We start from the raw sequence: 26232 nt of genomic DNA, 5'->3' as shown, positions 1-26232 counted from the left end.
CTCTGGGTGAACTTCTCCATCCCTTTGTTGTCACGTCCGTCTCACCATTTAGCAGCAAATTTAACCCTAACATGGCAATCTTCCAACCTATTATGACAGAAAATGATTTCCTCGGCCAAGTGAATGTGAATGACAGAATGTTCGTCGTTGTCAATTGCAGGCAATGAGTTGCATGCTAAGAAATTAGAAAATAAAACTAACTTTAGTGTTATTATTATTATTCTGTTTAATTTTATTAGTTTTCTTAAAAGATTATTTTAAATAAATGTATTCATAAAATGCAAATGAGTCAGAGTCACCTAATTTTTGGGCATATATCTCAAAGAAGCATCCAAACAACAACATTAAATACATTTTAAAATGTATTGGTAGCACAGGATAAAATAAGGCTGTGAACTAGAACATATTTGAGCTATATATTAAATTGAGAAAATCCATCCAAAATATTAAACTTCGATTTTATTAGACCAAAACACGTTTTCCTTAAATCTGTATGTCTCTATGTACTTTTCTTGTTATTGGCTGGTGGCCACAACAGGTACAACTCTTATCTTTCCCATTAATTAAGATAAGGGTTCACTTTAACTGCTGATTGAATGTATAAATAAAACTCATCAGGTGATGATTGTGTTGAGCAATCACCCAAACGCTGATTTAGTCACGCTGACCCTCCCACATGACAATTTATGAAGATAACCTAGTGCCCTACGGTTGTGTGACACTATGTATTTCAGGCTCTCGTTCCTCTCGGGGTTTTTACGGTTTGTGTGCTGCAGCTTGTTGACCTCACACTAACCCTGGTGCCACCCAGCCGGTGCATGATTTAAGCGTGCAAAGGCCCTGCCAAAACCCCATAGCGCCACATCTGCAATCCATAAACGCCAGCCACTATGTGCTCTCCCGCATTCTTTCTCACAATTTTTTTTTTATTTGCAAATTTTTACACCCCCCTCTTATTTTTCAGGCATTCCTTCGACTCCTTTCCCCCGCAGATTCATTTTTTTTCAATATTATTTATTATTATTATTAATATGCTGGCCCTACTCTTATCTCGCCTGCCCCCTTCTCCTCTTCCGCTCTCTTCATCCACATCCAATGGAAAAACCTCTCACCCGTTATATCTTGAGCCGGACGGCGTCCAAGTGTGGTGGCAGTGAAGTGGGAACCGCAAGACATTTTTGGGCCAACGAAGCACTAAGTCACCAGCACTCATTTCTCCTGACTGCAGACATGTGCCAAACACTCAAGTCATGGGTTGGAGTCAGCGCTATGTACCACGTTGCAGTTGGTCTTCACAAACAAGCTCTAGGGGAGAAGCAGGAGGATAGTATAGCATGCTCAGGCAAGAAACGGTACATGTAGAAACGCCAAGTGTTGCAATTCTTCAGTTCTGTTTAGTCAAACGTAACTACATTTGTGACATTTACTCAAGTGAGAATTTAAAGCATGCTTGTTCTACCTCCCACTAATCTAAAAATTGTTCACTGCACAAAAAAATACTTTTTCTGTACATCTTTTTTTGTCATACTACAAGTGAATTGCAATGAAGAAAAGTCTGATAACCAGAGATGAGTGAATTAAAGATTTTTTCCGCATAATAGACATTAGCTGCTAAGTACACACTACAATTCATATTAATTTGCATCAGAGGCTGGTAGTTTTACTTCATTCGAGTTTGTTTAGTAAATATTTATTAAGAGTATTTAACCTCAAGTTCAATAAATGATTGTTTATCCTTCAAAAGCAATTTGGATATTTTTACTTTAATAGGATTGGATAACTTTATTCATCTCGTATTCAGGAAATTTCATTGTAACAGTAGCAAGAAAAGGCATAGTTATAAGTTAGACAGTACAGTCAAAGACCTAATGTTCAATTAATCAAGCTTACCTAAAACATTGCCTCTCCTACAGTGTTTTTAACATGTACGCAGTTTGAGCCTGGAACAAATTAATTCACTTTACTTGATTTCCTATGGGAAACCAACATGGAAGTCAACCCTGTTGGCCTTTGGCACATCCACTGCCTTTATTACTACATTTAGGGGATATTGAATTGCGCTTTCCCTCACCGTGACCTTGAAAACGTGTGCGCACTACAGACGCGCATTGTCGTTATCACCTCATTCCAGCAAAAAGCAGAAAATAAAGTGAGTGTTGGCACAACCCATGCCCCGCCGCCCCAAAAGCGGGATACATCGCCCAAGTGTATCATCTTTCTTTTTCTAATAAAAAAAAGCACAAGGTGAACTTTTGCTCTATTGCGGATCACGTTGCCGCCATCCCAACGTCTTCGCCCTGTGCTTGCTCATGCAGACATCTTGGCATGCCCGCCGGGATGAATCATGTTTCTGCAAGCACGCAAAAAGGGGGGCTGCGATTTGCGATAAATACTGAGATTCATAAATCAACCATTTCCCCCTTTGCAAAAAAGGAAAAAAACTGCGGAGCATTTTTTGGCCTTCCGTCTTGACAGCAATAAGGCTGTGTGAACTGTGCGGTGAAGAAGGGCCCGATCGGGTCAAACCTGGGGCAACCCACACTCCAAACCACATTTTGGGGGGGCATACCACTTGAATTTTTTAAAGAAGTCAAGAGACTGCACAGCACAAAAGATGTGTGAAAAAGTATTGTTTGCGTTGGTCTAACGGAGGTGCCAGGTTTCTTTGCTAAGCTATGATAGGTTAATGAAAAATGGAAGACTTTTTCCACCTCTCTCACATACTTAGGCTATTGTTTCATACTGTATCCAATTTCTTACAGGACAAGTGATGAATTGCCTTTTACAAATCTGCCGAGGTGCTTTTGCGGACAGCAATAAAATATAGATATTAATATCTCTGGAAGTTTGCAACAATTCAAAAAAAAATTAATCCCATCGACCTATGTAACCAGGGGACACCCTAAATTGGTTGTCAGACATATTTACAAGACATCAAATCAGGCGTCTTTTCAAACATTTTACTACTTAATAACTCAAAATCATAAATCATTCAAGTATGCACCCATGCCACTGATTACAATAATTTCTCTATCTCCTTCCACTCAGGATAAAAGTCGAGGTGTCATCCTCAACATAGATAGGTAAATGAATTAATTAATTATTTCGTTAAATATACCTATAAGATAAAGGACTGATAATGACATTTTTTTCAGGAAAAAAAGCGACTGATAATTTCGATTTTTTTGGACCAATGCTAATTATATCAACAGAATCTTTTTTAATAGGCAAAGTATCACGAAAGATTTATATGTTGATGCCCTCTAGCGGCCAACACTGTTACGCCATTCGAGATCAGATGTATTTGAGGGATTCTACAAAATAAGTGTAGTTCTTTAGGATAAAATATTTGTGTGTAAAATACATAAAGACCTTAAATAAAAATACACTAAGTGAAAAATCTTCAAGTGGGCAATCATCTAACTTGTATGTGATCCTAATATTTTTATTCAATACCAATGATATTTTTGTTCAGGAATTCGCACCGTGTTTTGCTACTCCATGTCCAAATCATGCACGTCCACCGTCGACTCCCGTTTAAACCAGGGTAAAGGCAAGGGCACATATGGGTCAAACGTCCAACGAGGATAGATCCGCTTGTACAAGTTCATCAGGACTGTGTCTTGGGAGCGCAGCTGGCTATCAAATACGCACTTCATATGACCATGTGTTCCTTTAAAGAGAAAACACAATTTATTAATGATTTACATGAGCTATTGTTGATGTGTTTTTAATTTACCCAAAGTCTCTTTGATATGGCCTCTCCGTCCCCATTTTGTGTGCAGCTCAACAGGTTTGAACCACATGATGTCATCTAGCACACAACAAAAAAGAGGGGGTTAATACTAGATGTACTAAAAAGCAAATATTGAGACAGTATGTAACACTCACCCCTGTTGAAAAACATGTAACGGACGACGGCAGACCGTCGGTTAATTTTGAACGGGTGTCCGCTCAGCACGATTCTCTTGAGCACAACGCGTTGAGGATCACAACTGAGCAGGCTGCCCGTGGCCACAAGGTCCTGAACGCCTATAAACACGGGTAAGGACTTTTTTTAACTCATTGGGTGACATTGACGGTGTTAGACATCCAATCCATTGTGATCTGGTGATCTTACCATCATCCCTCTGTTTGAAAAGCAGGACTCCTGTGGGAGGGAAGGTGATGGGAGCGTACACTGAAACCACAGTGGCGGCATCTGGCCTGAGAAAGCGCTCCATCTTGTGTTTATCCCCTGATTAACGTTATAGAGATATAATGATATAGAGATATTCAGCGTGCGGCCAGATGATTTCAACACGAGTTGATTTTAGGCTTTATCTTACCTGAGGTGTGCTGGGAGAAGATGGGAGAAGCCCTGAACCGCCGAAAACCACAGTGGATCACCAGCTCCTCTTTGGACTTGATGGGCTCCGTGTTGCTGGGGTGCCGCCTTACTGAAAGGTGCATCACTGACATCTAAAGTGAGTGCAAAATGTTTTTTTCAGTAAGCATTTCTTTTTAAAAAAATGTTTTTTGCTTGTAATGGCAAACGCAAAGACAGACCTTCTGTTCATGCGGAAGGAGAGACACTAATACTAGCGGCTTCCCTGTGTGCACGCTCTCCATCACAGAGGGGGGCACATCAATGACATGCAGCGTGACGTACCAGCCCACCTGCAACAGCATGTTTACAAAAACACACATTTTAAGGACAGTTTGAAATTAGGGGGGCAGACAACCAATGTTTTTGGATACTTCCGATAATTTGCTAACTCAATTGGTTAAATAGTTTTTCCATTGTTTCTTACCCTCTTCAGCATCACTGTCACACGTGCAATGATGTTTCAAGTGTAAATAATATGAGCTGATAATTTTTTTTACCATGGCTCCCTCCTCCTCTTGAGCAGCTTCGGTCAGGGTGCGGCGGCGAGTACGCTCAAAGTTTAGGAAGTGGAAAATGCGAGAATAGTTGTGAGGCAAATTCTCCATGGGATCCCACGGGGATGAGCGGAAACTTTTAAGGCCCCTGTAACGCTGGAACCTACAAGAAAGACAGTGATAGTCAAAATATTTTTTTCTCTGATCACCGACAGCCTGTTATATATTTTTTTAAAGCATAAGAGGACCAACCTGATTCTGGCGGCCACATCAAGGGGTGTATCCACCTCATCGGGGAACATGTCATTGGCCCGTGCCTCGCGGTAACGTTTGAGATCTTCCTCTTCCGCCGCCTCATCCATGTCTTGATCGTACTGCTCGTCGGCTCCTGCTCGCTCGGTGGGGCATACGTCTTCCTCCTCTTCCTCTTCTGTGTCTGAGGCAAGGTCTGAACCTGCATCCTGAAAAACGACAACACGTGAGCAACAATGTCAGACGCGTAGTTAAATGTTACATGAATTGAACAAGATTAGATTTTTACAATGGTCCACTATGGTGGAACTGAAATCTATCATGTCTTGAAGTGCTCCCTATAATGACAAATCACAGCAGGTGCTTTTAACAACTAACATCCCTGCACCAAAATTAGAAAAAACATTCAGCATTTGAAGTACCCTATTGTTACTCACACATGTTCATGTGAGTGAACATCACCATCAAACAAGTGCAAGCAATCTTTCTTGGTCTCCTTTCAAGCAAATCTGGAAATAAATCATTATGTCAAAGGCCCCCAAACCCCTCCTCCTTCGCCACAATCCTGTCCAGACAGGAAGTCAGTTGTGCTCGACTCACAGGAAGTGAGGAGGCTTCGCTCAACGGCACTATTGTTGTGGTCTACTGCAGCAGACGCTTCGATAAATAAACCAGCAGCACCTTGTAAATGCAAGGTGCACCAAATGTATGGGTCACGCATGCACAATGACACGCTCACCACAGTGCCCCTGAGGGCCTATCCTCAGATCAAAACCCTGAATTCTAAAAAAAATATTGACCGGACCAGAAATAAAAGAATTGTTTAGGCCTCGAGAAGTTTCAAACAATTGTTGGTACCTGCGAGTCGTCATTCCCATCAGGGGTCTCATCCATCATGTCATCATCAGGTTCATCGTCTTCGCTACTTTCTTCATCCAGATCACAGTTTTCTTCATCATCGTCATCAACAATCCACGCCGCCTGGTAGTCAGATGTTCCTTTTGGGACTTTCATCACACGCTTCTTCTTTCTGGCTTCTAAGAGACCATAATAACCTTATACTTCTAATACAGCATCTTTCAAATGAGTTATATTGCGGCCTACAGACCAAAATTGGTCCTATAAATGGTGACATCTTCAAGAAAATAAATTCATACACTTGTTTTACAACTGTTAACATCAATGTCACTGTGGTAGCTGTATGTATATAATTAAATCTTGAGTCTTTTTTTCCCTCAAAACAATAATTGGAGTGACTGGAGTGCAACACTTTTTAATGATAAAACAATGAAAAGCACTGATGTTGAGGCACTTCTGTTACCCAGAGCAAAATTAAGTCAAATTATGACTTTTCTTAGTAGTGTAAAGATCTAAACCCTCAACATTCAGAGCATTTTCCCTTTATTCTGGTACCTTCGGCTTCCAGCAGCTCTGATTCCGTGGGCCAGGTTTGTTCTCCATCCATTGGGTCCACCTCAGCCTCAGTCTGTAGGGTCTCTCTGGAACTGGGGTTAGCTTTCATGAGCACCCGCACAGGGGCCTCTGTTTCCGGATCATCCTGCTAAAGAAGCCCCAAACAACCCCAGCACAATATTTTGTCATTAAAAGAGTTCTCCTTAGTAATCGGTCTTAAATAAAACTCTACCTGCATATCAACATCTCCCTTGCCAGGCTTTGATTGTCTGGGTGCAGCTGTGATTAAGGGAAGCGGGTCCAGTGGTGCATCAATCTGACTTAGCTGAAAGTCTCCGTGTCCACTGATGTGCACCAGACGGTCCACTTTGAGAGGACGCCCGCGAACATACCCGGAGACACAAAGGGTGCCAAGGCCAGTGGAAGACTGGGCAGAGGAGGTGTTGGGTGTAAAAGTGACATGTTGGGCTAATAAATGTGAGCGCTTGGACCGGAATGCCAGCTTTCGTTGCCTCTGCTGGCCCAAATATCTGAGCAGAAGTGTGGCATCCTGATCCGTGTCAAGAGGGAAGAGACGGGACTCTGGGAAGCGGATTTCTGTGACTTTGGATAGCACCCTGCGAGAATCAACCTTCTTCTTTGTGGGCAGGTCAGATATACCCTGACACACAAGCGCTACCCAGGCATAGAAAAGACAGATTAGTATCCATTGGTCCACAAAATAGTATAACCATATCAGGGTGACACATACCGTGGCTGGGCAGACCTTGGGCAAATAGGCAGGAGAGACAGTAGTCCCCATAGTTGTCCCAGCCTTCAGATGAATCCAAGACAAACACAAGGCTATCTGCCATCTTTGCAACATCGAGCAGTGAATGTATGTCATCTAGACAGAAAGAACACACACAGGCTTCAAATCAATGCTTTTAACAAACTTTTTTTAACTTACATTTGATCATATACTACTTATTTATCATACTATATTTCATTTCAAGTCAACCTGGATTAACCTAATGAGGTGGTGGAGGACACAAGCCCTAATGAAAAAAAAGAAAATGGATGGAAAGTGGTTTCTGGCTTGTGAATACTCACCCGTGTTGGTCTTAAGAAAGGTGAATCTTTGTTTAAAACGAGGGACAACCAGCCCAAAGCTGTCACTTGCCCCACTGACAGCATGCTCCTGGTGTACCACACCCCCTGCTCCTTCTTGGCGCAGCATTTTAGTTATAGCACCAGCATCCACAGCAGCATGAAGTGACACAACAGCAACCAGAATAGGTGGGCCATCCCTGCTGCCCAAACGGCGTTTCTCCGATAAAATCTAGAAGGACGAAAAAGATATTTAAACATGCCCTGCAATTAGCTGGCCATCAATTCAGGGTGTCCCGTGCCTGGTGGAGTTGGCTAGGATAGGCTCCAGCACCCCCTACGCCCCTGTTCAGGATAAGCGGTTCAGAAAATGAATGAATATTTAAACATGGACACATTAGTCAACAGGATTTTGTTTACATATTTACCATGTCTCTCTTATGCTTGCGAAGTTGATTGGCTCTGTTTTTTCTGTCCAACTTCCTTTGCTCTTTTCGCTGTTTTTTTGTGAGGGCTATCACGGACACCCTTCCTGTAAGAGAATGTTTCGACAAAGTGGGAAAGGAGACAAGAATACAAACAGATCATTCTGTAAGTAATGTCATTTTGTTTGTGTTGAACTATCCATTGCAAAAAGTACTAGGTTGCAATTATCTTGGTAAGCAAGCGTAACAACTTCGTTGTGTCATGTGATATACAGTACTGTGTTGAAAGCAGCTCCTACAATGTTTAGAATGTAATCCATTACCAATTACAACCAGTCTAATAAGTATATTATGTCACAATTTCTCCAACAGCGCCCTATTAAGAGAAAAGGCAAATATATTTGTAGATTTTGTAATACGTAGCTTTAAGGCAAGTACAGACGTCAACACGTGGGTTATGTCAACCATCTCATAAGCTAATATGAGCTATCCCGTGTGCTTTCTCCAAAACAGATCAACACTCACCTTTGTTTTCTCTCTCAATTTCTCCTTTTGTTCGATGCCTGCCATGTTTGTGCTCTTTGTTTTTCTGCTTGTAAACGCCCGGTCTGTGGCTTTGTTGTTTTTCCCCTTGAGCAACCATTTTTCCTATTAATGGCTGGCGTGTTTTGCTGCACTGCCATGTGGCGCGGCAAAAGATACGTCACATCCGCCTAAACCGTGACACTTTTTTTTTTCGATTGATGCGGCCATGAAATTAGATAGAAATTAGGTGCGCTAATCGGACAATAGGCTAAGAATTGTGTGGTCAAATTCGTGTTTATTCACAAAAAGAGTGTATCGTTCAGTGTTTCACACAGTTTAGTGATACAGTGCGTTGATCTCAATCGTCCACCAGATGTCTGCAATGTAACGTTACAGTGACTCGCTGAAGCTTAAAGGTCATTGGTCTTTTTTCTGACACAAAGCAAGCCTCAAAGTTTCCCGTTTCACCCGCACACCTCTAAATTATCTTTTTTTTGCAAGACACATGAGGCAACACAGACGGTAAATAAGAGACAGCCAAATAGCCAAATGACATTTCGGTTCACTTTCGCACTCGTGACGTCCATCGTGTTAATGCTTCCACTGACTTCCGGAAGACTGTCACTTCGAATTAAAAGCCCAATTGGTGAACACTTCAAAATCAAGCAGCGAGCAGTGATTCTGCTGATGATTTAAAAACAAAAACAAAACCTTAATAAATAATAATAAATAATAACAATGATAATAATGATAATAATAAAATTATTATGCATATCGCTTGTCCTCATAATTATAGTGAAATTTAAGTGCTATGCACCATAGATTATTTCAATAATATTTTTTTTGTTATCTATTGCACAAACTATGGTAATAATATAATAGAACAGACTATATTAACAAATTACTCGGAAAAATAAATTAATTCTTAAACTATATTTTCCATTACACAGAGTAATATTCAATCATCCATTTATTTGAGATAAAAGTCAACTAATTGGGACCTGATGAGTGTAAAAACAAATAATTATATTTTTACATGATGTAGTTTCTGGAAAAAAAATGATGTCCACATCATAAGTGGACGCCAGGCCCTTGTAGTCCAAAATTTAACATTGTAGTCTTTGACAACCAAAAATGAGATGTCCACACATGTGGACGCCAGGTCATAGGAGGTTAAAAAACTAGTAATTTGGCTTTTTAAAGGACTGGCATCCACAGATGTGGACATAACATTTTGGGTCATTATGTGAAACGTCCAGTCCACATATGTGGAGGCTAGGTCTTTATAAGGCTTTTTTTTAATAGTCACTTCCCATGTACGGGGTTATAATAGGGGCGATAAGAGTGGTAATTAAAATAAAAGTAGAAATTGCTCTTAAAAGTTTTTTATGGCCTGGAATGTCTCCACCTCCTCGTGTGTGGGTCAGATAGAGTTGAGTGCAACAGGCAGGCAGGGCGGAACTGAACTGTTCCAGTACGTCGAGGCGAGGCGGACGGACGCTCGGCCCCGAGTTTCAACATCAAGTCGAAGTTAAGCATGGTGACGTCCTCGGCCTTTTTCTGACGTGCACCGCGGACACTATCGTTGGCTTGTTATAAGTCACTTTTTGAGGCCGTTTGAACTTTCCTGACGTCTTTAGCCTCGGCTTGTTTTTTTTCTACTTTGGACGACAAGGGAGGCGGCGGAGTCAGCCCTCGGCAGCCATCTTTGGACCTGCCTTGCCTGGGTGAGATTCGACCGTTCTGGCAACCCCAGTCGACTGCATAGGGTGTGGATGCTCTTCTTTCTTTTTAATTTTTTTTTCAACTTGAACGAATTCCGTCGTCTTCCGTAGTCGAGTGACATCGTAGGAAACAGCAAGAAATCGACACGCTCGTTTAGCCACGGGGACAGGGGATGAGATAGGACGCCACACTTACTTTTTTGGGGGAAAGTGTTTTGAATTTCACGACATTTCTCCACCACCGCTTGAGAGCTGGCCTGTCATAGGAGGGTGAGTGCAGAGCTAATGTAGCTAAGCTACGTAGCAAACAAGCCCGTAGCCTAGCCCCAAATGTCACCTATTTTTACGAAACGGACTAAAAGTGTATTTTGTTCGAATCAAGTAACAAACGCCAAAATACACGATTGGTTTCGGCGATTGGACGCTGTGTTGGTCTTGTTTTATCATATGACACGTAACTTAATCTGGCTAACGTCAAGTTGGCTGCTAACATCACAGCCAACGCTGTGCTGGTCGAGGCTCCGGTTAAAACAACACCCTTTTAAACACTTTGTAATACAACAAAAGTAGCCTTATTTCCTCGAAAGGTTGGGGTAGAAAAGTGACACTGATATAATTATCTTTAAAGCTACTTAATTTGTCACTTGCCCGAGTGAGGGTTTACTTAGTAACCACAGGTAATCTCGTTTAGTTTGCGATAATTGCTGGTCAAAGTGGGCTACAGTGTTAGCATAATCACATATATAACTGCGACATATGTGGGTTGTAATGGGTTTGCTCACACTGAAAGTAAACAGAGATAAAAGAAAGATACCGAGACCCCAATTTTAAAAGAGAAAAAAATGAATATAATGATTTTTAAATTCCTTTTAGCCCTATATTCAATGAAATATCTTACAAAAACAAGCATCCTTTCCTTTTAATAACACTCAACTAGCAAGTGGGAACTAAGAACACTAATTATTGAAGCCTTGTTTTTATAAGAATTGTTTCCTATTCTTGCTGGATTTTCCATAGTTTTTGCACTTCATAATGATCAATGTGGTGATGAACTGTTTAATAATTATTTCAATTTATTTTATTTATTTATGTATTGCCCCGGAAGATCACATGTCTTTGTAGTTGGTTAGGTAGGTGTTCCATACATCAAAATTTAAGATTGAGCTGATATCAACACAATCTAGTAACTGATTAGCATTAACCGTTGTCAGACGTTTTCCCTGGGATTCAATTCTACAATATTATTTTCATAATACACACATTCCGTACAGGAAAATGATGACTCAGTCATGATGTAACAGTTGTTTGCCACTGTAATATCGAATGAGACATTTATAGCAGTTTATTATCATTCCTATCATCCATTTAGAGCTTATATAAATATGCTCAATTTTTATTGGACTGTGACGCCGTTATTTACCCAATAGCTTTCTGAACAGGAAATGGTAAGTAATGCCGCATGGTAAAGGCACTCAATGCCAATACCAAGCCTCTAGTTCAGTTGTCTCGTCCTGTGGCATTTTTGTGCGAGCGCGTGCTTCGAATACTAAAAAAGGATGAAAAGGTGTCGCACGCTAAGGTCTCGAAGGATCTTGAACAATCTCATATGTCTGCTGAGGAAACCGTCACAGCGTTTGACAACAAATCTCATTCATTATGCAACAGCTGGAAGTGAGGGACAATGGCAGTAAAGAGATGCAGTCACCCATATGATAATGAACTTTAAAGGAGATGTGCATTTTCTCATCATTAAACCAGTTAGCAGGTATTGTAATAATATATGTGCTTTGGTGTAAAGATTAACTTGATTTTATTCAGTTGCTGGTTTGTGATGTGAGATCAGACTGCTTAGGTATGGAAAACCTCTATGAAATATCCAAAGACTCAATTTACAGCTGCCAATCTGTTTCCTGATTTGGCAGCCTTACTGTCCAAGTGGTGATGTCACGTAGTGATTAGTCTTTCATCTACTTGACAAATCATGGCGAGTCATTAAATCAAAGGTCAGTCCAACTCCGTTTTCAAAATGAAACAAAAATGATCGCATAACAGCAAAGTAAATAAAAAGCAATTAATCAATTGGAACAGTAACTGAAGAAATCATTAGCACAGAATGTGGTCTTTCAACATTATTTACATATGTAGGACCACACGGCATGCTAGAAAGCATGAGGCACTAGTAGCAAGAGGCTTCGCTGTCTTACCCAACAGAAGTGAGAGATTACATTGAGCAGTGATGGCCAAATGAAGCTTCTTGAAACAAAAATGGAGTTGGTAGATCAATTGGTTCAAAGCTTTATGGTGGTTCATTTGCTCTATGGCGCTATCAAGTGGTCTTCAAGCCTTAGAGCTCAACAGCGTTAAGGATTCTATTGCCTATTTGTTAAAGAAAATGAAATGAATGTGCTTGTTACACTATATGAACAAAAGTGCTCCAGGGATAGCGTGTGATTGTTTTCTTTTCTTTTTATTATTATTATTATTACTTAAAAGTAATAGCTTTTTCCACTATATATGGTTTGAAACCGCCCTTGAAACTAGCTCCAGATATTCTTTCACGACCCAGAATTCACAAAATGTGAGATGACAGACAATTGCTATTGTTTTTTTAATTTTTTTATAGTGTTGTCAGTTGTCCAAACGATTGAACCAATCTATGAAGCACATAATCCAGCCAGCCAGACAGTGTGGCTTCACACATTGTTTTAGTTTTTTGTGTTTCATAATGAGAAGTATATTCAATTCAAGAATATTTTTAACGATGGGGTTATCTATGTACCGAGCCAGCATTTATACTTGGAGGGCAATGACCATTTTAGCTTTCAGTTGAGTGACAACTGTGTTCCTGCTGCCTGTGGAAATCTCTTCTGTCTCGATCAATGGTCCCCTTTGCCTCCAAATTTGAACAGCCAAGGCCAGGCAGAGAAGTCTTGTGACTCCCTCCTTGTCTCCACATAGACTTAAAACCGATCATCTAAGCCACATTGGTTGAAGCTAGCCTCTTTTGGTGATCTTTTACTGTCTACGCAATTTATGGTGGAAGCGCAGAACAGCATAAATAGCCCAGTGTCAACAACATGAAAGTTTGTAGATGACAGAGGATTTGTTAACCTCGTCGACACTCCGTCCGCTGTATGTAATTTTGAAAAACAAGAGAAACCCACATTTCCGCACGAACAAACGTTAAGCGCTTTTCACATGGATAGTTTTTACCTCATCCACAGTTAAAGCATATCTCATGCAAAGATTTTATAACGTCAACATCCTGTTTTTCAAAATTTAAAAAAGAAAAAGAATAGCCTGCGGTATATTAGAGGACGTGTTTTCCAGGAGTGTACAGGTTTGACGAGAAGTCCCGTCACTGGAATGCTTTGTCTCAGTCAAGCATCTGACAAGTGAGGCTGTGTGCTGTCACCTCGGGGACTTTTGTCAGGAGGTGACATCGTTTCGTCCGCATACCATTTGCAGCGGTGGTGTGAGGTGAAGCTTTTCAGGATACGGCAGTCCTGATCTCATGACTGGAGCTGTTTAGTTGCCACTATGACAACCGACTTATCTTGTGCTACCCTTGTATGTCCTCCACCCCTGCACCAGACATCATTGACAGTAACATCTTGTGCTGTCCATTTCCTCTGCTTGGTTATGAAAAAATAAAATTCACTGCTCCAGAGTAAACAAGATCTAATTATTATTATTAAATTGAAACATCTAATTACTCCCAATATGTTTGGATTTTGTATGTTTTCCTAATGGAAAATATTGGAATTTGAATCATTTCCATAGTCAAATTTAAAGTAACTCTTAACATTCCTAACATTCTTTATGTAAGTGTACAAAGTAAAACAAACAGTACTAATGTAATACAGTGGTTCCTCGATGCACTGCATTTAACAAGTTTAATTTTTTTGTGTGGAACACGAGGAGTGATTGTCGTGTTTGCATAAATGAAAGCCTATCTAGGTGTATTCTAGATGACAGACAGGTAGCTTTTTGGGTGTAAATGAGGGATTTAATGGATTAGACCTCATTTAAAATTGTATTTTACTTTCAAACTAAAACAGTATTGTCAACTATTCAGGTCAAATGCTAAATGCAACAACCACACGTCTAGAGAGCCTTAACTTTGATGAATTGTGGCTTGTGCTTCATATGAAGCTGACTTCCTGCTGTACATTCACTCTTGTCAAAATTGTCATTTATGACAAAGCTGTGTTTTTTACTTAACCACAACCCTTTTTAGGCTGTCACATTTTTTTCCCTTTTTGTCTCTGGTTCACTTGTGCATAGCTAGCACTGTCAGTGCTAACAGCCGGGAACAATGTTCTGGCAAAATTTGGACATCCATTCTTTTCAAATTTGTGTTCTTCTATGGTGTCACCAAAGGTCTTCTCTTGACCATAAATCGACACGTACCAATGCATCTTACGGAGCCTCGGGAATGCAATCACTAGCTAAGACTGCGTTCGATAATGCACTATGAGCACAAACTGCACAATGTGCTGGCTAATGGAACATTTGAAATTTTGACAGTAATTTCTTTCCTTTCAGCTGCCGACCCCGTATGACACGACTGTCCTGCAGATGAGCCGTCGGTGGGGGCTTTTTAGTCGCTGTCGCAGACCCAGATAGTTTGGCGGCAGCGGCATTGCCCCCCACCCCCACCACCTCCCCACTATGCCCAACAGCAGTCGAACAGGGAGCCTGAAGGATCCCGAAATTGCTGAGCTCTTTTTTAAAGAAGACCCAGAGAAGCTCTTCTCAGACCTGCGTGAGATAGGACATGGCAGCTTTGGCGCCGTGTATTTTGTGAGTAGGAACCGATCGTGTAATGTAGTCAAGGCAGTTTTGGTGATATGATTGTAATATTCTATTTTGGGAGATGAATTTCCAGGGTGTTCAATTACTTGACAGCAGAGTGAATTAAAATAATAATAATAATATTTAACAATATTACTATGCGTTTGAGGTAATGTAATCTTCTATGCGAACATGTTTATAAAATGCGTAAACTACACGAACAGATTTTTACAAAATTTTAACACCACTAATTAGATAATTAGGTAGGTAGGTAGGTAGGTAGTCAAGATGTTCCACTGTAGAGCTCCGGTCTCCAAAAGATGTCTGAATAAATTGAATATGTTTTCTAAGACACAAGCTAAGCAGAGTTATATGTTGTACGCATTGATTAGCCATGTCACATAGTTACCAAGTCAAGTCTCATTTATTTATAATACCTAATCACAACAGATGTCTCACAGGGGTCCCACTCCCACAGTTGACAATTATGATATCTGCTGATGGGTTTTAGCGTCTGATAACAGCATGTATGCAAATGTTTGGCAAATTTTATGCTGTGGGAAGTAAATGTGATTGAACATGTTTGCTGTATATGTCTGGTACATAGTCATTTTAGTGAAGGACAATTGCATTGCCATTTGTGGCTGTGGATTTGGCTGAAAATACAATTGACGCTTTTATGGGCAGTATAAATACATTTGACTTGTTGGTTATCAAATAAAATTCCACCATCCCTCGAAAAAAGTCACAGGCAGATGTGTTAAAAAGCAACAAGTGCTTGTGTTACTGTTTAGGGTTAGGGTTAGGGTTAGTGTTAGGGTTACAGTTCGGGTTACTGTTAGGGTTAGGCGCAGGGGTGGCCAAGTCCGGTCCTCAATAGCTCTATCCTGTGTGTTTTCCATGTCTCCCTAACCGTTAGGGTGTCTTTCCCGTGCTGGGTTAGGTTCAGGGTTAGGGTTAGGTTTAGGTTTAGGTTTAGGCTTAGGTCTAGGTTTAGGGTTAGGTTTAGGGTTGGCTTTAGGGTTGGCTTTAGGGTTGGCTTTAGGGTTGGCTTTAGGTTTAGAGTTAGGTTTAGGGTCAGAGTTAGGGTTAGGCACAAGGTTTCCAAGTCCGGTCCACAAGAGCCCCTATTCAGTCTGTTTTCCATGTCTCCCTCCACCACCACACCTATATCAAATAATCAGGATGATTAGCAGGCTTCTGGACAACTTGATGATGAGTTGATCATTTGATTCAGGTGTGCTAGAGGAGGGAGATTTGGACAACAGACACGATAGGTGCTCTCGAGGACCGGACTTGGCCACCCCATGTCTAAAGCAATAAAGTAAGGGGAAAAGGGATGATTAAAATCAGTATCCTTTGTGCTTTGTCTCTTAGGCACAGGATGTGCGAACAAGCGAGGTGGTGGCCATTAAAAAGATGTCTTACAGTGGAAAACAGTCCACTGAGGTTTGTATTCCCAGAGTTGTTAAAACTATCTTTATGTAGTGCTCCTTCTGAAGTGACTGACTTTTCTACCTTTCTCCTCAGAAATGGCAAGATATCATCAAGGAGGTGAAATTCCTGCGGAGAATACAACATCCTAACAGCATCGAGTATAAAGGATGTTATTTGCGAGAGCATACGGCTTGGGTAAGAAGCAAAACAGAATCTATTATGTGGTCTGATTGGTGGTGGGTGCATTTCACGGGGCAGTTTATAGACACCTTTGTTTACTATATGTGCTGTCTTATTTCAGCTGGTGATGGAGTATTGTCTAGGCTCTGCTTCTGATCTGTTAGAGGGTGAGTTCAAGTTATGCAAGCCTTGACTTTTTTCTTCCTCTAGATTTACGCCACTGCGTGAGGTATTTATTTATGTTTTTACATTCTTCAGTGCACAAGAAACCCCTACAAGAGGTTGAAATTGCTGCAATTACCCACGGTGCTCTTCAAGGTTTGGCCTATCTTCACTCCCAAAAGATGATTCACCGGTGAGTGTTCAGGACCGTGTTGCAAGCAGTGACTGCTTTGAGCTTTCAGTCGTGTGTACAGACTTGTTATCACTAGCGCGCCCCCCGCTCGTGTGTGTTGGACAGAGATATCAAGGCAGGAAACATCTTGCTGACAGAGCCAGGCCAGGTGAAACTTGCTGATTTCGGCTCAGCCTCAATCGCCTGCCCTGCCAATTCCTTTGTTGGCACGCCGTATTGGTATGCTGAAAAGATGTGCTGCATACACTACTTGTATTTTGTATCAGAACCCATTTAGATAATTTTTATGCGTGCATTTAGGATGGCGCCAGAGGTGATATTGGCTATGGATGAAGGCCAGTATGATGGCAAGGTGGACATCTGGTCTTTGGGAATAACCTGCATTGAATTAGGTACAGTCACTGACATAAAAAAATACTTTTAAAGATATTTTATATTTATATTTATGACCCTAAATGTCTGTCTGGTTTGTAGCTGAGAGGAAGCCTCCACTGTTCAATATGAATGCAATGAGTGCCTTATACCACATAGCACAGAATGAGAGCCCCATGTTGCAATCCAGTGAATGGTGAGTTGCATTTTGACTACAGTTTAAATCTCTTGGAAAATACCTCAATTGACCCCCCGTCCCTGTATTTCTTTGTTTTAGGACAGATTATTTTCGGAACTTTGTAGATTCTTGCCTCCAGAAAAGTCCCCAAGATCGGCCAAACTCTGAAGAGCTTTTAAAGGTAATTTTAAAAATGTCACTTTGTAGCGAGTTAACCTTATTTCTCATTGTGCCAATGCCTTTTTTTGCCCCTAGCACGCGTTCGTCCAGCGTGAGCGTCCGGAATCGGTTCTAATAGACCTAATAAATCGGACGAAAGATGCCGTGCGGGAACTGGATAATTTGCAGTATCGCAAAATGAAGAAGATCTTGTTTCATGAAGCTCATAACGGGCCCACAATTGAAGCTCAGGATGAGGAGGAGGTCCGTCAAGCTTTTCATTTTTTGCTCTTGTTGTAATTGTAATATATTAAGCATTTGCTTTTGACACGGTGTGCTATTTTTAGGAGCCAGAGCACAGTGTGGGCAGAACGGGTACCGTGAACAGTGTGGGGAGCAACCAGTCCATTCCCAGTATGTCCATTAGCGCCAGCTCCCAAAGCAGCTCTGTCAACAGCCTGACAGACGCCGGCGATGACAAAAGCGAGGTGGACATGGAAGGGGATCACACTGTAATGTCTAACAGCTCGGTCATACACCTTAAACCGGTAAAACAATAGTCATATTGCTTTGACAGTTTGTGGTTTTGCTTCCATTGTGACACTTTTTTGGCCCCAGTATATAAAACCACAAATTTTTCTCACGTCATGGTTCCCCATGAATCAGATCTTAATGGGTTCCATATCTGTGTTCTCATACATATGAACTTTTTGTTGCGTAAGTTAAGGTACCACTGAATTTGGAATAATTTAAACATGACTCAGGCATTCTGGGCTTGCGCTGTAACATTTTTCCCATGTAAAGTTATGTGCCTTGGCAGAATGAAGATTGGGAATCCCCAGAGTCATGCCATTTTGAAACGAATGGTTGTCTTGCTTCATTTTCAGGAAAAGGCAGCATACAACAAAGATTCAGAACCCCACATCCGGTCAACTGAGCCCCAGTCCCAGCCTGGCAATGCCCCACGGCCAAAACGGAACAGAGAACACTTTGCCACTATACGCACAGCCTCAGTGGTGAATACTCTACTATACTCATACTACACTACACCTTTTCAATATTGAATTAATAATCCGAACGCTTTTCAGTAATTAAACATTAGGAACTGGCAAAATTCAGGAGATCTTTGATAAATGTTATTTTTCTCGCACGATCACCAGCTAACTCGGCAGATTAAGGAGCACGAGCAGGACTCTGAACTAAGGGAGCAGATTTTGGGCTACAAGCGCATGCGGCGGCAGCACCAGAAACAGCTGATGGCACTAGAGAACAAGCTGAAGGGGGAGATGGATGAGCACAGACTTCGTCTGGATAAGGAGTTGGAGAACCAAAGAAATAATTTTGCTCAGGAGATGGAGAAGCTGATCAAGAAGCACCAGGGGTCAATGGAGAAGGATGTATGGCTTTTGAAGTATTTTTGATTGCAATTCAGGAAGTATTTTAGTCTCCGCAACAATACTTATTTGTTGTCCTTTCACAGACAAAAACATTCAGCAATGATGAGAAGAAATTTCACCAACACATTCAGAGCCAGCAGAAGAAGGAACTCAACAGCTTCCTTGAATCACAGAAACGGGAGTACAAACTTCGCAAGGAACAACTGAAAGAGGTAGTGGACTCTTCTCTGGTTTCTTATTCACAGGGGTCCAAGCGCACAAATATCCTGCTACATTATTTCAGTCGTTTTAAAAGTGCATAAGGGACTATTTTGCGCAGTCAAATAAGAATACATGCTTATCGCAGTTTTTGCTGTATTTGTATTTGTTTTCCATTTGTTTTGCATGTATGGTAGGAACTGTTTACCAGACAAATTTTAATTGCTAAAACACCCAGTGTCTTGTGACCACACTATATAGAAATGTGAAAAGGAAACAATTTTTTAAAACAAAGGCTCCTTTACCTTCACAATACATTACATTGTCAAAGTTCTATTTGTCACATTTAATGTGATGTCCCTCTGTAGGAGCTAAATGAAAACCAGTCAACACCCAAGAAAGAAAAGCAAGAGTGGCTTTCCAAGCAGAAGGAGAATTTCCAGCACTTCCAAGCAGAGGAGGAGGCAAACCTGCAGCGTCGACAAAGGCAATATCTGGAATTAGAGTCCCGCAGGTTCAAACGGAGGATCTTGATTGCACGCCATAACATCGAGCAGGATTTAGTGCGGGAGGTTAGTATTCACCTCTTTTGGATTAGCTCAAGGTTCACTAAATATTCCATTAAATTATGTTGCGTAATCGTGAGTCTACCAAGTGAATGGACTCCCTTTTAGTAGGCTGCGATAGAAAATATTATTTTCCTCAAACAGTACTCAAAAGATTTGAAGCTATCAGAGGTTTTAAAGTTGGAAATTGCCACTGCTACTGAAATGCAGGGATAAACCTTGGTTTGTGTGGCAATTGTTTTTGTGCTGACTCTCTTCATTGGTGCACGGACAGGAGCTGAACAAACGTCAGACCCAGAAGGACCTGGAGCATGCTATGCTCCTGCGGCACCATGAGTCCATGCAAGAGCTGGAGTTCCGTCAGCTAAACACCATCCAAAGGACGCGGGCTGACCTCATACGCCTGCAACACCAGACAGAACTCACCAACCAGCAAGAGTACAACAAGAGGCGGGAAAGGGAGCTTAGACGCAAGCACGTTATGGAGGTTCGCCAGCAACCCAAAAGCCTCAAGGTTAGAATTGATACATATCTTGGGTTTTGTTTCTGATTTGGTTTGGTTTGCTGAATTTTATACCCTTTATGAATATGAAAGGTCTGCTATGATTGCGTTGGATTTAAGGGCTTTACAGGGTTTCTTCCAGAAATCTTGCATAGCCTGGTGATAAGCCCACAGGCATGCCACTATGTTTTGGAGAAAGTAAAACCAAAGATAGATAAAATGTTAAGTTGGTAGGATTTTTTCTTCTTCTTTTTTGGCATTAAAGAAAAAAAATCAATGCAATTTTATTGGACCGACAGAGTTGGGACAGGTATGTTTGTATCACGACTACAAGATGCTGCCATTGCGTTTTCAAACGGGTTACCAGATGCTGTTGAAATATGGTAGCACTGATTTCGCCTGAGGTGGCCCAGAGCGAGGAAAAACATGGCGACCGACTGTGCCTCAAAAAAAAACATTGTTTTTCTTAGTAATAATGTGTTTTTGTTTATTGTGTTGTTGAAATGTAGAGAAAATAACATTCCAATGGAACAATTGTGAATGAAGATTTTACCCTTAACTCTAATTTGACAGTCCAAAGAGCTACAGATCAAGAAGCAGTTCCAGGACACCTGCAAGATCCAAACCCGGCAATACAAGGCACTGAGGAATCACCTACTGGAAACCACACCAAAGTCAGAACACAAGGCCGTGCTGAAGCGCCTCAAGCAGGAGCAGCACCGCAAACTCGCCATCTTGGCCGAGCAGTACGATCATTCTATCAACGAGATGCTGTCAACTCAGGCGGTAGGCACTTATAGTTGCACAGCAACATTACAATACATAAAGAATTATCTCATATGTATTTTTTTTTCTTTCAATATTTAGCTCCGCCTGGATGAGACACAAGAGGCCCAATGTCAGAGTCTGCGAATCCAGCTACAGCAAGAGTTGGAGCTTCTGAACGCATATCAGAGCAAGATCAAGATGCAGACTGATGCGCAACATGAGCGCGAGAGGAAGGATCTGGAGCAAAGGGTGTCGTTACGTAGAGCCTTGCTGGAACAAAAGGTCCTTTTCATTCATTACTTGTTATATATAAAGTGACCAGCTGACCAAAATATTGTGCAAGCATCAGAATATAGTGCAACCTAAAATACACCCTAATTTATGAATAGCTTCAGAACTAAAGTTGGGACTTGGTGTTAACATGAAGGCATCTGCTAGCCTAATGTTCATATAAAATGCTGACAAGAAGCCAGAAAACTGCCGATCTTGTTTTATTAACCCTAATTTTGTCTATCAGATCGAAGAGGAGATGATGTCCTTGCAGAACGATCGCTTAGAGCGAATCCGCAGCTTGCTGGAACGTCAAGCGCGAGAAGTGGAAGCGTTCGACTCGGAGAGTATGCGGCTGGGCTTCAGCAACATGGTGCTATCAAACGTCTCGCCAGACCCCCTTGGTCACAGCTTTCCCGGCTCGCCCTCAAGTTGGGGTGTACATCTACAGCAGCAGCAGCAGTCTCCGTCGGGGAGCTTCCACGAATCACACTGGAGCGGCGGTAGCTCGGGCGCAGTATCGAGCCGCCAAGGCAGCAGTCGCCACTATCACTCCAGTCCCAGCGGGCAGGCGAGCTGGGGTCAGGGCACGCCAGGAGGCGGGACTCCGCAGCAATGGAGCCACCCGTCGATGGTATCCCGCAGCGGGGCCGGTGCGCAGAACAGCCCCCAGGGCATGGGGAGGACACCGCCCGGAGGAGGCCACGGCGAGCAGGGGATGAGCAGGAGTACTAGCGTCACATCGCAAATATCCAATGGGTCCCACCTATCCTATACATAGGTCCAACAAAACGGCGGCAAAGAAACCTCCCCTCCATTTTCTTTTACTGTGCGCGCACACATTTGAATCCATGTTGCTCAGGTCAAAAGGGCTGCAAAAAACTGCAGCTCCACCCCAGCCCTTCCTCTGCCCCTCACAGCAAACATACAGATTGTTTTAACTTAGTTTCATTAGCAACTTGATTTTCAGCAATTGTTTTAATGATACCTTTTTTTTTCTTTTTTTTAAGTACTTTTTCCTCATTCGCAACTCTTGCTCCCATTTTGCACATGAAAACACTGCTGAGACCCTTCCCATGAAACAAAATTAATAATACACCCTACATAGTAAGTCAAATTTCCCCCCGCCGAAATTGTTGTTTTGGACAGTGTTGTGATACCAGCCTGCTGTAATGGCCAAGTTAGATTACGACCAGCCTAAAGTCCTACCCAAATCGGCTTTTTCTTTCATTCTGTTCTAGACTAAAATCTTGACTAAGGTGCCTTTTTATCTTTTTATATATAAATATATACTTTAAAATGAACTACTCAAATGTTATGTGTTACATGCCCAACATATTAGTTTCCCGCACCGTAACACCGTAGCGGCATTAGATGTCCAATCCATTTTAATAGGTGGAGCCATAAGTGGCCATTCACGGCCAGAATTGCTCTCCTGGTCTAAATGGTCGGGTGCCAGTACTTATTTTAGCATCTTTAGAATGTCCCAAATATAGTCATTGACACCCAACATTGATGTGCTAAGGAATGAGTGAAAATGGCATGGCATGTGTAAATCTCTGTATTTGAATAGTCTACTCGAGTCCATATAAATCTGTTGTATTCTTTTTAGAGGAGACGAGACATAATTTTCCGAGGTGACACCCTGGCCTTCATAAACTATCCGATATCTTGATTTTTATCAGTGCCTTTTTTTTTTTTCAATGAAAAAATGCTGCCTTTTTGAGCACTTTATCCTGAATACAAGATACTTTTTAGAATAGCTGTTTTGAATTATTTTGGCAAGAGCAACTAGTAAATGAATGTCGAGTTGTCGGGATTTAGTAGACAGGAAGAATGGTGTGTAAGTGTTTGAAACCCTCTTAAAATGAACGTGTGAAGTATTTGAGTTGTGATTTTGCTTATTAATTGGATTCATTTGAACTGTTCAGGCTGGTAGTGTGTACTTGGTACTAGCCATGACCATGACAGCAGGCTGGCAACACATGAAAGTTTGGTGAGGTAACAACGTAAAGGTCCCACATTAAAGAACAATAGGGCTGACTGAATCAGGCATGCGAGTTATATTATGAACAAATGTGTCCATTAGCACTTAGCACAAATCGTGTTTCTACTTCTTAAGCAGAGATGACTGTGAAAACCATATTTATGTATTGTCAGATCATCATAATGATGCTGTTGACATCAGCTAGAATCCTTAAACAAAGCTCACTTTTCAAGAACCCATCCCAGAATAATTTGGCATAGTAGAAGAGAGCTAGCAAACTCCAGAATGTGAAAACACATCAGAGGTGGCCAGAAATACTTAAATAGAAAAATGCACCGAATTTAGGAATGGGTGGTTTCGGCTGGATGCCTCTAATATATTTGGTCCTGCAATTTGTGACACATTTAATTTTACATAAAAAGGCAAATAATGCTTGCAATATCTTAAAATTGTGCAAAAATGAAGAGCAAACCCACTTGCACAAAAGTAGTGACTTTATTTGCATTTTTGGGCCAATTAAAAGCATCTTATGGAGTAGTAATTCTGTTCCCTGGACCGTACGTTTCACACCTATGCGAGAAAGCCTGTTTTTTTAATTATTTTTTTTAATTTAAAGTAGAACATCTGAAAAAGAATGCAAATAACCCATGTTTCCACATTGGAAATCATTTAAAGTGGAATATTATGTTCTGGAACATCACAAGGGTAATGTTAACATAGAGTTATCATTATTTTACACTATGTGCTAATATTCATTGCTGTATGGTAAATCCCATCTTCCATTTTCTGTGGTTGAGGAGCTCATCTTTATTGGGCCAAGTGGCAGGTTACACCCAGGACTAATCACCAGCATACAAAATCTGAAACCAATTTTGGGTTTTTTCACTTTGTTTTGGAGTACCTTTTAGTACTTTTATTTTTCTTTCTTTTTTGTTTTTTTAATCACATTGACTATGTAGACAGAGTATATGTTACGAACCGTATTTACGAATGGAGCAGATTTATTAAGTCCACCTTATCCTCTCAGAAGATGGATAAGTGAATAAAAATGGGGAAATTATTCCTTTATCTGAAGCCAAGAGTTGAATGTTAGGCCAGCTCAACCTCACCCTTCAAGCCAACCATTTTTATTTACATTTATGTCAGTGTTTGCGTAATGGACAGTTTGTGTCATTTCCATCAACATGGATTGTTTTCCTTTTACTTCATTTGTTTGATCCTACTGACTGAAAGCATATATACACCATACTGAACGAGGCAAAACACAAAAGGCAGCCATCTTTTCTGTGGTGCGAACATTGTGCCATAGTTGCCAAGCCCAGATTCTCCGCCATGTTGTTTCCGCCTCCCGCAGTCATCACTGGGCTAAACAGAAGCCAATAAACATACAAAATGCTTTTGTGATAATATTAGTGAGAAGAGATTGCATTTCTGTTGAAGATGTCAGTATTTTTTTTCTTTTTTTTCCGGCACATTACCACTACAGCTTGTAACCTGTATTAAATTGTATAGATGGTATTGAGAGTTTATGAAGATGCTACACATAACAAGATGGTCAAATACTTAAAAGTTGATTAAAATTGTATAATAAAAAAAGAGATTGATTAAACAGAATAAAATAGAATCAAATGTACTATTGTTTGTATTATAATGTATCATTGTGTTGGCAGAGGGATTATTGAAAAATCAGCTGAAATAAAGTAAATTTAGTTTAAGAGCTGTTGTCTTAGTTCAATTATGTAGTTGTTGCTTACCTGCATTGTGACGTCACTGAACGGCCTCACTTTATCTATGATCTAATTGGCCATTGGTCAAGGGCCTTAGTATTTGACATTGATATCACATAAGGCTAGAAGTCTAAAGGCAGAGCCTGGTGGCATAAATATACCTGCTTTCATTTAAAAAGAAAGTGAAACAATTATGAAGGATTTTTAAAAGTTAATTAGTGAAATTACTTGAATACTGAATGCTACAATTAGTCAATTGCAGAGATAGAAAATTAGAAATTTGAAAGCACACGCTTCATTGACTTTAATGCTGTATTATCAAGTGCCCCGACGCAAAATGGCCGCCAAGTGACGATGCTGGCCCGTCAGCGCATTACGCGCATCCAATACCTAATGCAAGTACAATTACGTCACGAAAGACTGCTCACTATTTCTGGCTTTTGATTGGTTGTCAGAACGGAAGCTAACGCAATGTATTCGATGACGAATGTAAATAAATGTAAAATGTTTGACGTTTGACTCAAATAGGAATGCTGCTGTGGGAGGCTCAAATTTTAGTGAGTACTTTTGCAAAAATGTATGCAGCTACACCCCATGTGCTAAATTGAGCTACAACGTTAACAACGGTCTTGTATAATTTATATTATAGTATAGTTATTTCTCTTCGTCAATGTCAATTCCCCAAGTTTTAATAATGTTCATGTTTTAGTGTGATTTTTATTTTTTTAGGCTTCAGGATGTTGTGCATATTGCTTTTGTCCTCTCTATGGTTCATGTTTCTAATTTGTTGGGTGGAGACCATCAACGTGTGGTTCTTTCTCTCCATGCTCTTTCAAGACCGACCCTCCTATCATTGGGGACAAAGGTAAGCCATTAAAATTAACTAGCATAATACTCTGATATGATAGTATGCACGGCTTGCAGTTATTATTAAAAGTCAACACACTCCTATTCAAATAGCAGATTTTCCTCATATAACGAAATTGATTTTACATCACTTGTCAAAACATTTTTTCACCTTTGGTTAATTAATATTATGGTCAAATTA

General features: G+C 40.8%; 2 protein-coding genes across 5 annotated transcripts; one reads left to right on the top strand and one right to left on the bottom strand.

Moving 5' to 3' along the window:
• Positions 1-3420: 3420 nt before the first annotated feature.
• Positions 3421-8823, bottom strand: tsr1 (TSR1 ribosome maturation factor). Of its 2 annotated transcripts, none has more exons than XM_077612076.1 (15): positions 8568-8823; positions 8046-8149; positions 7621-7849; positions 7280-7414; positions 6761-7203; positions 6529-6673; positions 5974-6152; positions 5116-5324; positions 4867-5026; positions 4549-4659; positions 4329-4461; positions 4121-4237; positions 3892-4032; positions 3740-3814; positions 3421-3673 (listed from the first exon to the last, which is right to left on the bottom strand). In XM_077612076.1, exons 1-15 carry the CDS (start codon positions 8683-8685, stop codon positions 3495-3497), a joined length of 2478 nt encoding a protein of 825 aa, XP_077468202.1. In that variant the 5' UTR covers positions 8686-8823; the 3' UTR covers positions 3421-3494. The 2 variants fall into 2 exon arrangements, with proteins under 2 accessions (XP_077468202.1, XP_077468201.1); XM_077612075.1 differs by having other exon boundaries at positions 6529-6676; positions 8568-8816.
• A 1028-nt stretch (positions 8824-9851) lies between these two features.
• Positions 9852-25172, top strand: taok1a (TAO kinase 1a). Of its 3 annotated transcripts, none has more exons than XM_077611336.1 (20): positions 9852-10294; positions 14840-15097; positions 16466-16537; positions 16619-16720; positions 16827-16872; positions 16964-17060; positions 17166-17279; positions 17361-17452; positions 17535-17628; positions 17710-17791; positions 17866-18033; positions 18117-18317; positions 18657-18785; positions 18930-19166; positions 19250-19378; positions 19733-19936; positions 20205-20444; positions 21006-21218; positions 21300-21482; positions 21718-25172. In XM_077611336.1, exons 2-20 carry the CDS (start codon positions 14966-14968, stop codon positions 22249-22251), a joined length of 3069 nt encoding a protein of 1022 aa, XP_077467462.1. In that variant the 5' UTR covers positions 9852-10294; positions 14840-14965; the 3' UTR covers positions 22252-25172. The 3 variants fall into 3 exon arrangements, with proteins under 3 accessions (XP_077467462.1, XP_077467460.1, XP_077467461.1); XM_077611334.1 differs by having other exon boundaries at positions 9852-10336; XM_077611335.1 differs by having other exon boundaries at positions 9852-10561.
• Positions 25173-26232: the final 1060 nt, after the last annotated feature.

Source organism: Stigmatopora argus, chromosome 10, assembly GCF_051989625.1.
Source record: "Stigmatopora argus isolate UIUO_Sarg chromosome 10, RoL_Sarg_1.0, whole genome shotgun sequence".
Lineage (NCBI taxonomy): Eukaryota > Metazoa > Chordata > Actinopteri > Syngnathiformes > Syngnathidae > Stigmatopora > Stigmatopora argus.
Note: the sequence above shows the minus strand (reverse complement) of the source record. Positions and strands in the feature narration are given on the sequence as shown.